The 16,535-nt window shown below is 45.3% G+C and overlaps 2 protein-coding genes across 2 annotated transcripts in view; one reads left to right on the forward strand and one right to left on the reverse strand.

Annotated features, from left to right (window-relative positions):
* The window catches only part of CDC40 (cell division cycle 40), a 38,127-nt gene extending 31,282 nt beyond the window's left edge, over nucleotides 1–6,845 (forward strand). Inside the window, exons 13-15 of the mRNA XM_048935303.1 lie at nucleotides 76–152; nucleotides 2,142–2,286; nucleotides 3,205–6,845. Of these exons, the coding sequence (XP_048791260.1) occupies nucleotides 76–152; nucleotides 2,142–2,286; nucleotides 3,205–3,382 (400 nt within the window). The 3' untranslated portion in view covers nucleotides 3,383–6,845. The remainder of the gene's footprint in view (nucleotides 1–75; nucleotides 153–2,141; nucleotides 2,287–3,204) is intronic.
* Nucleotides 6,846–10,532: 3,687 nt separating this feature from the next.
* The window catches only part of METTL24 (methyltransferase like 24), a 44,455-nt gene continuing 38,452 nt past the window's right edge, over nucleotides 10,533–16,535 (reverse strand). Inside the window, exon 5 of the mRNA XM_048935304.1 lies at nucleotides 10,533–11,374. Coding sequence (XP_048791261.1) covers nucleotides 11,060–11,374 — 315 coding nt within the window. The 3' untranslated portion in view covers nucleotides 10,533–11,059. The remainder of the gene's footprint in view (nucleotides 11,375–16,535) is intronic.

Below are 16,535 nucleotides of genomic sequence, written 5' to 3' on the forward strand. Positions count from 1 at the left end.
AATCAGCTCTCTCAAGACAGCCCTTTGGAATAATGTCTGCATGTCTTCCTAAACACATACTTCTTCCTTTTGCAGGGACATTCCTGTAGACTTCAAGTATATTGCTGAGCCAAGTATGCATTCGATGCCAGCCGTGACTTTGTCTCCAAATGGTGGGTTAACAACTTTGCTGCCTTCTCAGGCCGAGCTGACATAAGATGTCTCACTAATGATAGCTCTGTAATTTTGCCATCTTGTACCTCCCTGCTGCCCATACCCCCTTCCCAAAGACTTGTGTGCCTTTATTCCAAGATTAGACTGAATCTGGATTTGATTTAAAAGTTTTGAGAAGACCAAACATGTCAAAATGAGGGGTTATTGCAGGATAGCTGTATCAGTTTAAATTTAGACCTTCCTCCAAACGGAGTAAAAGGGCTCCTTCTTTTCACAGAACTTCAGTTTGTTCTTTCTAATATTTAAAATATTAGGAAAAACAATGTTGGCATTGAGAAGGGCTGCAAAGTACTGAGCAAGTTCAGCAGTCCTTGTGGTGTCACTGATAACACAAAGACTGATGTTTTACGTGATCCTGCTGATGCTGTTTCTTTGTTCTGAATACAGCACAAATAGCATTTGCTCAAGAGAAATTCCAAATTATCTCAGTGTTTCTGTATGTTACTGTTTCCCTAGTGTTCATGTTCTTCTGCAACAACCGAGCTGCAGAAGGGCAAAGGCTGAATTCCTCCAGCAATAAGTGAAAAATCCTTCTAATAGGACGAAATCTCTTTTATGTGTGCTGGCTAAAATTAAATAGCTTTATTGCCAACGTTATTGAAGCGTTATAAATTTACCGTTAACAGTCTCATTTGCTGAGTAGTGGCTGATCAGCTTGTATAGCCAGCACGTTCAGCCAGCTCTCAGCATCAAATTACAGTTCCTTTGCAGTGTAAATATTTCATTCTTAACAATCGAGGCAGAGCCCTAATAGTAAAAGGAAGATTCTGGAGAAAGACAGTTACAATGAAAATTTTATGGAAGGAAATTTTCAGTTTCCTTCTGAAGGATGCAGAAGATTGTAACAGACCTTTTAAAAACCTAAGAAAGAATAATGTGACTGGGGTAAGCACGCTGTTTATTTCTCTGGGAGGCTGAGCTAAACTGTCTAATTCCAAGCTAGAAGCTGGATCAGATTTAAGGACTATTCAGCACGTTTTCTGTCATTGTTCAAATCAGACACTGAAGACCATGATGGTATAAAGAGTTCAGGGCAGAAGTCTGTTGTAAACTGTTCTGTAGTGCATTGCCTTCACTGGATTCTTAGGTAGGAATTAATGCAGTGCCAAGACACAGTGAAATGAAGATTAGAAAAGCCTTATTTATTTTAACTCAAATGTCTTGATTAAATCATACTCCATTATGACACAGAGAATTAAATAGTCTCAAAAACATAAGGATTCTGAAGCTCCTTAGTCCAGGTGACCATCTTAAAGTACCCACAAAAAAAAGGTTATCAAATAGATTACCTATTTTTTTTCCTTAATCTGAATTACTTGATTGAGAGTTTATAATATGTGCACCATAAAAACTTACTCAGTAGCTTAAAAATGGATCCGTTCATTACTGGGGTTAATGTAACAGGCAGAGCTTTTTTAGAGTTCTGAGTGCATTTTGTGGGAACAGGCTTCCCAAATCCTGTCGAGCATAATTTTCTGCCTTCTGACGGTTGTAACAGGTGGAAATTGGGTTGGCCATCTTCTGGACCCTGTGATTCTGTGAAGTAATATCAGCTTCTACCAAGAAACTTTATTACACAATAAGAGAGATTAGATTTAGATTGGACATTCTTTTACAGTGAGGATGGTGAGGCACTGGAACAGGTTGCCCAGAGATGTGGTTGAAGCCCCATCCCTGGAGACTTTGAAGGTGAGGCTGGATCAGGCCCTTGGGAACCTGACCTGGCTGTGCACGTTCTTGTTCATTGCAGGCAGTTGGACTAGGTGGCATTCAAAGGTCCCTTCCAACTCATAAGGATTCTATGATTCTATAATGAAAATCTGAATTAGCACAGTGCAGAGGAAGTTGTGTGTGTCTCAAACTTTCCAGCCAAGACTGTTTCTTCGTATGTGGCACTCTGTCATCTCCTCTGTTGATTGCATTTTTAGGGAAATGGTTGGCTTGCCAGTCAATGGATAACCAAATTCTGATTTTTGGAGCTCAGAACAGATTCAGATTAAACAAAAAGAAAATCTTCAAAGGTCACATGGTAGCTGGCTACGCTTGTCAAGTGGATTTTTCACCTGATATGAGGTGAGTTTTGTGGGAAAGAGCTTCATCTTTAAACTCACGAGCACGGACACCAGATTTCTTTTTGAATCCTTTTCAACATCATTGATGCACAGCCATCCTATTAACTCAGTAATAGGACAGAGCTCTCTAAGACAAGCAGCAGAATAAGTTTGCTCTTCTTGTTTGACTGGACTAAGTGAACTCAACACTTGTTCCAAACAACAGTTAAAAAGCAGTCAGCATAGTCCAGATTCTCCGTTCCCTGAAGAAGACCTGTGTTGCTGTGTTGAAGCATCCAGAGATTGCCCTTATTTTGCCTAGTCCTGGTGCAGCACAAACCTGCATCTGGCTATGTTTGCAAACAGTCAGTAGCAGTCTCCCCAGAGCCCTTCAGTCTTTGTTCCCACCATATGCACCCGTCTAGAATACCTGGCATTCAGACTTGCCTGGTTTTTCCTGTGCACAGGTCTGGTGTGATATGTCCTCATTAGCTGTTCAGAGATCCATCTTTTACATCCTGTTTCCTTGGTAACATGCCCATATATTTACCACTGTATGTACATAAGCTATGCACTGCTATAAAAAGTGGAGAATAACCTCAGCAAAACCGGAGGAAAAAGCAGAGAGAGTGTCTGTAAGTTGCTGATGAACTTCTGGCACTTTTATCTTTCCCCAACATATTCTCTTCAGTCCCAGTAACACTGAGTGATAGAACCACACTAGTTAGCACGTTTACCTCACAGCTGATGCATCACCTTCTGCAGGACTACGTGTGCCACAGAGCACAGCATGAACGCCAGTTCTCTGGCAGGAAAGTTTGCAGGCTGCCAGGTGGGAGGCTAACTGGGTGAAGCTCTGTTCCATTCCTCAATATAAAGTGTTAGAATACTAGCAGTCCTTGCGCTTAATGCAACTTGTATTTCCATCCTTTTAATGCAGCTATGTGATATCTGGAGATGCAGATGGAAAGCTTAACATCTGGGACTGGAAGACCACAAAACTTTACAGCAGAATAAAAGCACATGATAAAGTCTGCATCGGCGCAGTCTGGCATCCTCACGAAACATCCAAAGTCATTACGTGCGGCTGGGATGGTCTCATTAAACTGTGGGACTAACGAGGCTGCTGCGAGGATCTGAAGTTGTAAGCCCTGAGATGTGAAGTTGGAGTGAATTCTGCTGTAAGGACGGGCAGACATTTTGTGATGTAGCTGTTGGCAGCTGGCTGTATATATGCTCTGAAAGTGGGAAGTGTTCAGAGTGCTCGACTCAGGATCCTGTTCTAAACGCAACATCTGGCTAGGAGAATGTGAAGTGTGCAGCATCAAGTGTTTGTCCTGTCACCTTCTGTGCAAAATACTCTTGTAAAATAAAATAAATTTAAGAAAAAACTATTTTTGTGGCTCTGGCTGTCAGAGATGTGGGGAGTTAAAGGAGAAAACCAGCAATTGTGTAATCTTCTTCCTAAGAGGAAATCTTTGATACCTACTGCAACAGAGCTGGAAGTAGAGCATTTGTTTATGTTTTTTGGATGGTATTTTATTCTCCCTAAAATACTTCTACCTTTCTAGAGCACAAAATCAGTTGCTAATGATGTCTGTCAATTCACAGTAGTAATGAAGAGCTAATCAGAAGCGCACAGCCCCCGATTAGACTGTGTCAACTGAAGCCTGTATTCATAAAATCTTGGTTTGTGTTTAACAGCTGCTTCTTGCTGATCACCAGGTGTCATCGTTACAAGTACCCCTCAGTTTCCCTGTGAGGGTTGGGTACCAGGTGTTTTTCTCTTCCTGTTTGCTGTTAAGTTCCAGTAAGCATGACATAAAAAACGAACAAAACAACAAAGTGGGTAGGTTGTATTATAAGCTCCACGCAGTTTGTGACAATGTGCTGTATATACATGCCACACTTTCTCCTCTTTGAAAGACTTATTTTTAATAAATCATTTTATAAAGAAACTTCTGCTTGTCTTCATTCATTTCTTCCACCCACCACTGTCCATGTGAAATATTTATCGTTTGCCATTTTAATTCTCAGTTTTAATAGAATTCAGATAAGCTCATTTTCTTCCCCTGTTCATACAAAACTAATTTAAGTTGGAAGGAAGGGGAAAAAAAACATCCTTTTAACACTGTCTGCTCTTCTTTTGAGACTCTAATAGAAATAAAAGTGTGTAACAAATTTATCCATTGATCAGTTTTAATTAGTTTTGAATTACGCTCCGTTGCTTACTGTAAGTCAACAGCTGCTCATCAGTTAAACAATAGCAAAGGATTAATGGCTATAATTAGCAGTAGGGTGGGAGATAAGGCATTTCACTAGCTAAGATGCAAAGAATCTCAAACTGGAAGGACTTTTTTTCTAAGACTTTATTTGTATTTTAAATCTGCTGTTCTGGAAGGATTGATTAACAAGACCGTTCTTTCAAAGAGTACTTGTTGAAGTTAGGCCTCTAACTTCATGAGTGAGTGAGCTTGGAACATAATGCATTTTAGACCAGCTGCTTAAAGCTGCATTTCAGAGTCTTTCCACTTTCCATTCATGCCTTCAATATAACTGCACCAAGTTTACGTGTTTTCCATTTACTTTCCCATCTCAGTAAACATGGGTACCAGAAACACATCACAGCTCGTTTTCACAAGAGGAGCTCTGGTACCCATTGTATATATTGTCCAATCTCACACCTGTGTAAATGCTGGGGCAGGAAAATGGAAATGGTAGAATTTAGAGAGAGAAAGGAGGTAGCGAGCGTCCTGAGGATCACAGGGAAAGAAGAGACTGTTCTTCTTTCTGGACTGGTAAGAATGTGAGTAGGAGTGAGCTGCTGCCATGGTGTTCCTGAGCTGGGTGTTGAGCTCTGAGGTGCCGTGTCTGCTGCTTAAGGAGAAAATTGGCTAAAATAACTTAGAATGGCACTTCTTTTTCCTTCAAATACATTTCCTAAATGGATATGACGAAACCTTACAGTTGGAAAAGACCTCTAAGATCACCTAGTCCAACCCCAACCCACCCCACTAACCAGGTCCTTCAGTGCCACACCTACACGTGTCTTGAACACCTCCAGGGATGTGACTCCACCACCTCCCTGTGCAGCCTGTGCCACTGCCTCACCACTCTTGCTAAGTTCTTCCTAACATCCAGCCTGAACCTCCCCTGACGCAACTTAAGGCCTTTCCCTCACATCCTAACGTGTAGCTGTGTGCCCAAACATTAACAGCATGTAAGCATAAGGATCTGGGGAAGAAAAGAGGAAACAGAGCAGATAAATTGCTTCAAAAAAGTTTTGTATATTAACTCCCCTATCAGAAACATCTTTCCCAAATGCCTAAAAGCATTTAAATGACAGTAGACACAAGTTTTGGCTCTGCAGCTCATATTGCATTGCTCCATTCATCACCTACCCAGCAGTACTTGATTCATGTGCTTGTGTACGCATAAATAAGTGTATAAAGTCATGTAGTGGTGCACTGCCTGTTGTCTCTGGGGAAGAAAACCAAGAAGCACTGACTCAATAAATTCTGGAGTCGATGAGTTAGGATTAAATGTTTGCAACAAGCCTTAGATCAAAATTCCACTGGAAACTTTCAGATAGATCAACTTCTTTGTCCCTCGCTGTTGGTCACCCTGTTAATCCGATGTGGAATTCCTCACATCTGCATTGAAGCCTGCAGGGAGAATTTTTGTGAGGATAATTTCTTCCCTGCCAAAGACTCCAGAGCTGGCGATGTCAGCAATTTGCTGAGCTTGGAAGAGGCGGGGGGTGTCTGCATGGTGGGAGTCCAAACTTGTCCTTCCTGCAGCCACCTGGGAAGGGACTCCTGGCCAGGCTAATTGTGTCCTTCTCTTTGACTCTCAATTTCACTTAGGTCAGAAATTGGTCTGCTACAAATGTTGGCCAGAACCAGTCCAGACACATCTCTGGGTTGACAGCTTGTGGGCAGACCGAGCAGGGAAGGCCCCAAGCACCGTTCCCTAATACCAAGTGAGTTCAAAGGGGCTCCTTCTGGGCTGGAGCCTGTTGCACTGCCGAGGGTGAATACCTGTGAGTTGGCATGTAGGGCTGCAGTGACAGCACTGTGGTTTGTGTCCCTCTGTTATGCATCTCTAACTCGAGGAAATGATGTGGCAGTGTCTTGCCACTTGTTATTAATACCAATTACTGTTGCAGGGGGGGTTTGTGAGTAAGTGAACTATTGCCATCATTGCTGAGTTCTGCCTTGGAAACCTGATTGTTCTTCTGGCCTTGTGCCACCTTCCTCATGGACTTCTTTTCATATGTGAGAGGGGAGAATGTCCCACGTGTCCTGGTGCAGCTTGCCAGTAGGTGGGAAGGCAGTCTCTCTCAAGGCAGATGGTTGTGGCATCTGTCTCACACAAAGCCTACAACCCAGGAAGACAGGGCTGCACATTCTTTGCTCTCATTGCAAGAAGCAAACATCTGAATTACCATGCATCCAGAAGACTCTAAGATTGCCTTGGAAAAAGCCAGTTTTTAGCAAAAAGAAGATGTTCAACACACCATTTAAAAGTGTGGTCTTCAAAGGCTCATTTCAACAATAAAGCCTTGCAAACCTGACAGCACAGTACTACTGTGTACCTTCCTTTTTGCTACCAGCTGGTCGTTACAGAACCTCCCTCCTCCTGGGTAGAAAAGATCTGTACAAGGAGCAGCCTGTGAGAGAGGCAAACAGGGCAGGGTGGGAAACTTTGCTTGCAAGACTTTAAGCAATTGAGCCTATTTACAAAAAAAAAAAATCAGCTGACAGGGAGTTTGTGCCCCTGGGGACTACTGAAAGACTTGCTCCTGCAGGCTGACTTCACTGACATATACTCAAAATTTAAGTTATATTTTGCAGTAAAATAGGTCTTTACTGCTAGGCTAGCTGATTAAACTAAAACAAATTAAAAAACCCACAAAGCCAACTGCACCACTGCTGTCTTGCAGCACTTGGAGAGTACTGCCTGTGGAAAGGCTCTGTTTGCAGAAGCTCTCTGTAGAGCTGAAAGCTCTTACAAATAAGTTTAGATGATGTTCACCCAAGCGTGGACATGAGGTACCCTGGCAGACCAACCTCAAAGCTGCTTGTTACCTGGTTACGCCACAACGTATTTAAAACGTTCTAAACGTGGAAGCATTGCAAGCCCCTGTGTAACTCACTGTGCTTTGCACCACTGGGAGACTGCTAAAATCAGGTGTTACAGCAAATGGTTTGAATTTGTCCTTTGGGCCAGGCTCAGTCCTTGGGCTGAGAGGTGTCAACACTGAGCTGTGTGCCCTCTGGTTTGGAAAGGAAGAAAACAACACAAATCCCCTGGGGAGTGATTTCAGCCCTATGAACCCTGCTGGGCCTCCTGACAGCCACACAGACACATCTATGGGACCTGCAGAGCACCCCCCAGCACCATCACACCATCACCCCACAGCCACCATTGCTGTAATTCACCACCTCAACACTTCCCCTGTGGCATAAGTGGGGTTTGGTGGAGTTTAAACTCTTATGAAGCAATGCTAAGAGAAAACAAACAGAACAACCAGCCTGCACTATAGCTGTGCTGCGAGTATAGAGCTTACCTTCAGCAAACTGCTACAAAAGACACGTGTACGGTGAAAATCCAATGCAAAGAGTAAGGAAGTTCACAGTCTGAATACTCCTTGGTTGCTGCAGAGAGAAGAGTAGATGTGGCTCTGAATGTGGGTCAGCTCTGACCTTCCACCACCACTGAAACTCGGTCGGTTTCTACTGACTGCAATTAAATGTCACGTTGTATTAACAAGCAGCAAGAAATCAGGAGTGACTTCTTACTGAGTAACCCTGAGGATCCCTTCAAGAGCAAGAGAGCAGCTAATGGAGCTCCCAGAGCCTGGGCTCTGAACTAACCAGATGGTCTCAGCTGTGAATTATTCACCAGGGTGAATGAGTGCATTTTCTTCAGGTGTGTGACCAGGTGATGCCTTGCTGGCTGCTGCCAAGAAAGGCCAGACACATCCCATTTACTCTTTCTTCAATCTTTCAGAATTGAGAGGTGCTTCTGATGAGGTTGGATATGAGAAACAATGTTTTCTCAGAACGAGTGGTGAGGCAGTGGCACAGGCTGCACAGGGAAGTGGTGGAGTCACCACCCCTGGAGGCCATCAAGAAACGTGGATGTGATACTGAGGGATGTGGTTAGTGGGCATGGTGGGGATGGGCTGGTTGGTTGGACTAGGTGATCTCAGAGGTCTTTTCCAACTTTAAGGACTGTGCTGCAGAGCTCAGTACTTCGCATCCTCCTGATGTGTTCCCAACCATTTGATGACCTCTGCAACGCTCCCTGCTCCCCCAAAGCTGCTCCTGAATGCATAGGGCTCCTCTCTGGGGCCAACACAGACCACAGTGCATGACAGCTGCAGTCACACAGCCTTTGCCCCACAGCAGTAACCACATTCCTTTTACAGAAAGAAACAGGAGATGGATCCATTAAGTTTTGCTCCTTTAGGTCAAAGAGACCAATAAAAGCCAACGGGTGGGAGCACAAGAGCTCAGAAAGGATGGCTGTGCTAACTCTGCTTAGAAAGGCACAGAGCATGAAATGAGAGCTGTTCCCTTTCCCTATAATATCGCATAACTGCCACAGGAATGATAAACTGCTTTTATCTATCCTGCATCTTACATAAGGTTTCTTTAATTGCCATAGTTATTGGAATTTTTGCTTTCAGAAGATGTATTTGCTAACGCCTAAGTTGCTCCTGATGCTACTTAGCACTCCAGAGCATAGGCTGGGTGAGGATACACAGAATTCTGACGTCAGGTCCCAAGACAGACCTCCAGACCTTTCCTGCAATTTCCATACACAGTGAATTTACATTTCTTCTTCAGGGCAATACATGATGAAAGGTCTGCAACCCTTTGGAATTTTAACACCTAAAAGAGAATATAATTTGGTTTTTAATCACTATGTAACAATCTACCAGTCTGAGTACTCCATCACTTACCAGGAGGAAAAGCCTGCGCTCTACCGCTCCAGCCTGTGCTTTCATGCTTCATTAACGAAGCAGGGCTCACACCGGGCCTTTTGCCATCTTATTATTTGAAGAGTGGAAGTGCAGCCATTCCCTGATGAGCTGTCTGATTGTTCCAACAAGCAGTAGCTCGGTTTAGGAGATGTGACACCTTCATGCATTTCAGGGCTCTCCTTAAGGCCCTGCGTTGTTGCACAGCCTCAACACTTGGAGCGCAAGGGTTTGCAGTGTGGCTGCCACTAAGAAGGCATCTCCTGCTCAGAGTGCTTTGCCCAGCAGCTGGGCTCAGGAAATCCAAGCAAGCAGCAACATGGCATCAATTTCAGCAGCTCTTCCCTCGGATTGTTCTGTGTCACTGCAGGAAAGGGACCAAGCACACTGATACCAGAAAACAAAGCAGTACCAGACATGTCCTGCTCTGGGTGTCCCTGCTTGAGCAGGTCTTGGACCAGATGGACCAAGAGGCCCTGTCAACCTCAGCCATCCCGTGGTTCTATGTTCCTAGCCCTAAGAGCTTCCAACACAAGGTGGCTGGATCCAAGCTGTCCTTGACTTGGGCTGTCTCTGTGCCTAGGAATGGTATGGGAAGGTCCCAGATGGCCTGAGCCAATACAGTGCCAAGGAACTCATTCATGTGACAACCAGGCAGCCATACCCAGAGCCCGTGCACACCTCCTGCACTGCTCCACATAGCTCACAGGCACAGCTGGGGGTACCGGCAGGCCCAGTCTGTCCTCTGTGTCCTCCTCCTTCTCTGGCTGAGGTGTTCAGTGCACACAAACCCACAAAGAGATCCCTCAGAATTAAACTCCAGTTCAGAAAATCCCAGTGCCACTAAAGTGGATGTGCTGGTATTTAAAAGGAAATAAAAATGGGACCAGAGAGGCAATAACTCACTTCACACAGCACAACAAGGCACTGTCAGCGGAGCTGAAAGGCAGCAGATTGAAAGCCAGCGTGCATTTCTTAAAACAGAAAGGATCTGACATTTAACCACAAGTTAACATTTCCAATGTGATTTGGAAGGCTGATAAACATCTGAGTGTGTGAGGACACAGAACTGACCTCCACTGAAGAAATTCAAACCCTCTCCAGTCCCACAAGTCTTGCACCACCCAGGCCCTCACCATCATGGCAGGGGGCTTTGAAGCCTCTTCCAAAGAAGCCCAAGCTCTGCAGCCCCTGTGGCCAACACAGATGCTTAAGGCCTGACTCATTCAGGCATTTCAAGCCCTGCAAAGAACAAGAAAGACATGAAAGAGGTGTGATCTTGTATTTCAATGCAAAGTTTAATGTCAAAATTATTAATTAAAATAACAATAAACCACCTGCTACATACTTTTTAGCTCCCTCTCATTGCTTAGCTTCTAAGGGAATGGCTGAGCCGGGTTGTTGGGAGCACCCTGCATTAATCTTGCATGCCAGTGCTCAGAGCCCACATGCAGAGCAGGACATGTCCCCATGTCCCTAAGACCAGAACCACTACCTCTGCAAGCATCCGTGTGCCCCTGGCAGGGAGAGAGGCAGGGCCAGGGAGCTCTGTGGGAAGGAGCCAGGAGGCAGCCAGGTGCAGTGCTAGACAAGTCACTGTGGAACTTCACCTGAACTAAAAACAAGCCAAAAAGACCAGGTTCCACTTTCAGCTCTTTTGACAGTGTTTAAAAACAAATGCCAGCCCATACCACCAGCAATCGCTGTATGCTTATTTGGCAACTTCAGCCAGTGACTCTCAGGTCCTCTTCAATAATGTTACGGGACAGATGGCTCACAGTCACACGTCGTAGATTCCTTTCTGCTATTTCCATCTTGTATTCACCCAGCTCAGCGTGTAACAGCTACTGGCGTTGAAGGCTTCCTTTTTCAGAAGCATCTGTGGTTTTGATAAGTCTTTGTAGGTATGGAAAAGCCTGAAGTCCTTCAGCTCCAGCTCTCGGAGCAGACTGTACCAGTACCGCACCACAGTGCTGTCATTGCCGCTGACCTCAAAACCAGGCCAGTGGATGTGCACCTCAAAGACCAGCTGCCCTATTTGCTCAACAACATCCTCCAAGATCAGGTTTTCCAAAATTTTCCACTCTGCGCTCTCCACATCTGCCTTGAGGACATCAATCTGCAACAAAAACATAATTGCTATATGAAAATGACAGGCTTTGCAATTATTGTCATAGAATCATTGAAGTTAGAAAAGACCTCTAAGATCACTGGTCCAACCAAACACCCATCCCCACCATGCCCACTAACCACATCCCTCAGTGCCACAGCTACGTATCTTGAGTACCTCCAGGGGTGGTGACTCCACCACTTCCCTGTGCAGCCTGTGCCAGTGCCTCACCACTCTTTCTGAGAAGAAATTTTTCCTAATATCAGCAAGATCCAAAGCCAGGCTTTCCCAGTTTATTATACACATAATTGCTCTCGTGTATTTAAATATAATATTTTGTATTTAAAGATAATCATCTCAGAACACACAGGCTAGGACAGACAGGGCAGTACATGAAGCTCCATGCCTGCGTGCTCGCCGCCCTTCTCTTCCTGCCTCTGACACCTGGTCTGAAAAGCTCTGTACTTGAGGCTGATCCTACAGCCAAAGTGTGTAATTGGCCCTTCATAGATCTTGTGGCAGCACTCATTATACTAAACAAAGACACCGATGCTTTACTGTTCCTTATTTCTCCATCACAAAATTCCTGTAACAGAGCAAAATTTATTCACAGTAACTACTTGCACCACAGCAGACCAGGGTCCTCATTGCCAGATGCCATGTGCACGCATTGATGGTTCCAGTCCTGAGGATCTGACGGTGCAGTGCATGAGGAGGCAGTGACTGCACACAGCACGCACATGCCAGAGAAGGGCAAAGAGAAATGAAGGCTCTGAGCAGCACAGGTCACAAACCACCCACTGTCAAGCTGCTGCTGGCAGTTCCTGCAGCATCACGCTCCACAAGGAGGATGAATTCAAGGGAAAACTATGCAATGACTGCAGAGATTAATGGGCAGCTCCTCTGAACAGTAAGGGATGTCAGGAAAGATGCCATGGAAAGAGTGCCTCAATTTGATTTTAGACTGTTATTTGCTACTGCAGTTGTATATTCAGAAAACCAACTTCTCACAGCTCAATGTAAGTACGGCTTGATTTTACGGGTTTAGAGATGAGCTGGGGAAGGGGCTGTTATCTTCTAATAATAAAAAGAGTGTTTCATCAAAATAACACACCTGGAAAGAAGCAATGTCCTTCAGAGGCGCACCCCAACTGAAGGGCACCTCTCCCTGCAACAGAGCAGGTGCAACTCCCAGGGGAGCATGGTTTGCCTGCACTGGTTCCACCTGAGCTGCTGCTTGTGCCCATCTGTTCACGCTCAGAATGTGTCTGAAGAGAAAACTGAAGACTTTACTTAGAGTCAAGGAGAGCATGAAAAGAAAAGAAAAAAATTGAAAAATCGGCAGAAATGTTACAAGTCAGCAGGCAGGCCCCACTACAGCTGATGAAGTGCCATTAGTGAGCTGAGGCAGACTCTGAAGAGCCTGGATGTAAGGACACAATAACACAGCTGTACACAGAAACACCACTGTTACAAGAGGCTGCACTTACTGTGCTTCTCTGGGGGACTACCAGGGGATAAGAAGACAGAACTCAGTCCAACCAACTGCTGCTGGTTCCTCCCTGAAGGCACATCAATATCCTTCAAGAGTCTAACACCTAGGAGCAAGGCTGTAAGTAACTTGGCTTTCCACAGGCACGTGCTGCTCAGAGGATGAAGGCTGCCTTATGCAGCCACATTGTTTCTCTCTTCTTTTTCTTCCCTTACCTCGGGAGACCAGAGAGCAGGACCAAAACCTCAAGGCCAAAGGAAATCGGACAAGAAGTTTTAAGAGTAGAGCAATTCCTAATTCAAATTCACCATGGTCTTAGATTTATGGAATCACAGAATCATTAAGGTTGAAAAAGATCTCTAAGATCATCTAGTTCAACCATCAACCCATTCCCACTTTAAATCAGTGGGTTGGTTTTGTCACTAATGGGGACAATGAAACAAGGCAAACCCACTGCACAGAGTCCCAATCTGCATCAGAACCAACCCAGTGAGCAACAGACTAGCAGTGGGGCTGGACACAAAACCTAACCTAACCCTAATTTTACAAAGCAAAAGTTAACGACAGTAACTGTGTGGGCTTCCTACACAGCTGGTCTCATTTTATGGCACTTTAAGTCCTGCAGCCCAACTGGGTACAGTACAAGCACTGGCCATACCTGGATGCCCAAAGCTCTGCAGTCTGTGCTCCCTGATGGCCCAAAGGACAGGCCAGGGCAGGCAGAGAAAACCAATGGAAGGAAAAGAGCCTGGTGCCTCCCAGCTGCAAGCTCATAATCCAGCAAAGGGAAATGAGAGGAGACACGGGGTCCCAAACCCACACTGCTACATGTGGTCGCTTCGACCTTTCCTTGTTCTCCAGGTGGCCAACTGGAGGCCCCAGCTCTGATCTACTGAGACAAACAGTGCTCACAGCTATGCCAGGCCTCAGGGGCTGTGCTCCCCCTACCTACTAGGCGGAGGTGTCCCACTAGGGACACATGGTGACAAGAACTGGGAGATGTTACATGCTAGATATTTCTGGTCTCAAATATGCAAGCTGAGGGTTTTCAGCCCTTAAGGGTGTGAGGATTGTGTCCATGAAGTCCTGTGTGTGTCCCTTCAGTGGGACAAGCTATACATTAGCTGGAAACAAAATTCTTCAGCAAGGTCCATGACCACATACTAACAGCACACTGAGCTGCAGGGATCAGCTCATCCAGGCTACGTTGTGCCTCCTCTGCGCTGACAGAGGCAGGGGGCTGGTGGAAAATGACTGTTGGATTATGGAAATAAAGCCTGTGTTGTGACATATGGGGAGGAAAGACAAAGGTTATACAGCCAACCTTAGCTCTGGTACTTCCCTGTCTGACTGCAACTAAGAGCCCATCAGCATGCCACATGTGAGGCAGTGAAATGGTTTCCTGTAGTGCTCCTCTGGGTTCACCAGCAGGCTGAATGCAAATGATCCTGCTCATGAAAGTCAGCTGAGACCTACTTCATGGTTGAGCTCACTTGTTTCCCCTTATACATTTAAATCAGTTACTTATTTTTCAGATAGCAACACACAGCTCTACCTGCAATGCAATTTTGAAAGCACTTTCGATCCTATCTGGGTACAATTGCAACACTTCAGAAGCCACACATTTTTGTCTGTGATACTTTGGCAACTTTGACTAACAGATTATTCAAAACTCCTCTGAGGGGGGATGATAGGGGGAGGAGCTGTGAATAAATGTTTCTAAGTGTTTGCTTTTGTTTTCCCATGATCTGGCTTTATGGTATGACATCTTTTTTCTCATGGCAGTTTCCACTCATCATCCCCCAGCTTTGTTGCTTTTTCTCTCAAGCTTCTGGGGCCGACCAGCAGGCACCCTGCATGCACTGCACTGCGTTCACAAATCTGATCCAAAAAGCAGCTGCTAACCAATGTGTCTGCAGGACAGAGAGAGCTGCCTTGTATTGAAGTGATCAGAGAGCAATAGGGCACTGACAGGAATGTGCTGGAGGAACACAGCAGAGACTCTTTGAGGTACTGCGCATTACTCAGAAGCCTGGAAGAAGGCTCTGTCTGTACCACAACCTCCAGTGACTGCCTTCAGGACACTGCCCACTCATCCCACAGTCTCCATTTTCTGCTGCAGATGGGGTAAAATGAGCTTGTGTCAGAGCATCTGAGCACCTAACAAACACATCCTACTAGCACCAAACATGAATTTTATGAAGAGGTATTTATCTCCTCCCAGCAATAAGAAATGCATTCCTAGTAAGAGAAGCACTACCACCTCCACAGTGTGTTGATGCACAGTGCCAGTGAGAGGATTACCACACAAATCCCTAAATGCAGAGCTCCAGCTCATCCAAGAGCACAGCTAGAGTCAGCTCTGAGGGGAAACCCAGGGGTACATGCCAGAAAGAGAACTAAGACCTGTGGTGCCTTATGGCATGTGGTGGCCATCGGCAGCCTGCGGGCTTTGTACACGGTGGCTGGATCCTCTTATCTGCCACAAATGCTCTGTCAAAGACAGAGAGGTTTGCTTGTCATCTTCCAACAGAAATGGGTCCTGGGTCGCTGTCAGAAAGAGATTAAGTTAGGCTAACAGCCTCTGGGGTCACACTTCCCCCACCTACATTTCTCTCCTTTAAAAAAAAAGCCAATATCAGATCTCATGAGAGTGAGCTGTGTACCTCCATGGTGTGAGATCTCTCCTGCTCAGAGGATGAAACAGCTGACTCCACTTCTGGCGCAGAGGCCAGGAGTGGACAATAATAACCCACCACCACTGGGTTAGGGGCTGGGGAGGGAGCAGAAGTGAAGTTGGGGGACAGAAACAAATTACAAGAGTGATTATAATATATTTGTTCTCTCTCTGTTTCAAATAAGCCAGTCTGCCAAAACGTGAGCAATGAGAATCACAGAATCACACAGAATCACAAGGTTGGAAACGACCTGCAAGATCATCTAGCCCAACCACCCTCCCATTCCTATTAGTACCACAAGCTACTAAACCATATCTCGTAGCTCCTCATCCAGGCACCTCTTGAACACTGCCAGGGATGGCGACTCCACCACCTCCCTGGGCAAAAACTAAGTGGCCTATCACTGAAAAGTAAAAAACGTGTCTTTTTAATCACGTTTTCTCCATACTTAGCTCCCCTGTAAATATACCGCAGCATTGCACCAGTCACAATTGGGGAATAAAAAGGCCTTTCCTCATGCACAATCAAGCGTACAAAACAGCTGAAAAAGAATGTGTTTTAATTAGTGGAAGTTACCACATACGGTATGAGCACTCAATTCTTCTTTCAGGGTAATGACTTGTTACGACTGTGCATCATTTCCCAAAGTGGAAACCAGAGCTCTGTTGGCCTTCATCATTTCTGAAACACCAGGGTTAGAGGGATCTCAGCTCTGTGGTGCCCCGTGGGCACATTTGAAGCTCCCCACGGAGCAGAGTCAATCAAGAGCAGCAGCCAAGGAAGCAATTTGGCCACATTACTGCTAGCAGCAGCTCAGCATGGGGAAGCAAAGAGCAGAGCAGGGGAGCACAGAAACGCTCCATCCTTCTAAATCACAGCTCTCAACTAAGGACCACACCAGCAAAGAAACAACAGGGTTCCCTTTCACTAAGTGCAAGTCTGTATTTTCAGCAGATAAAACTCCAAGGAACGTGTTGTTTGAGCTCCTGGCAGACTGGGC

The sequence above is a fragment of the Lagopus muta genome, chromosome 2 (genome assembly GCF_023343835.1).
Source record: "Lagopus muta isolate bLagMut1 chromosome 2, bLagMut1 primary, whole genome shotgun sequence".
Classification (NCBI taxonomy): domain Eukaryota; kingdom Metazoa; phylum Chordata; class Aves; order Galliformes; family Phasianidae; genus Lagopus; species Lagopus muta.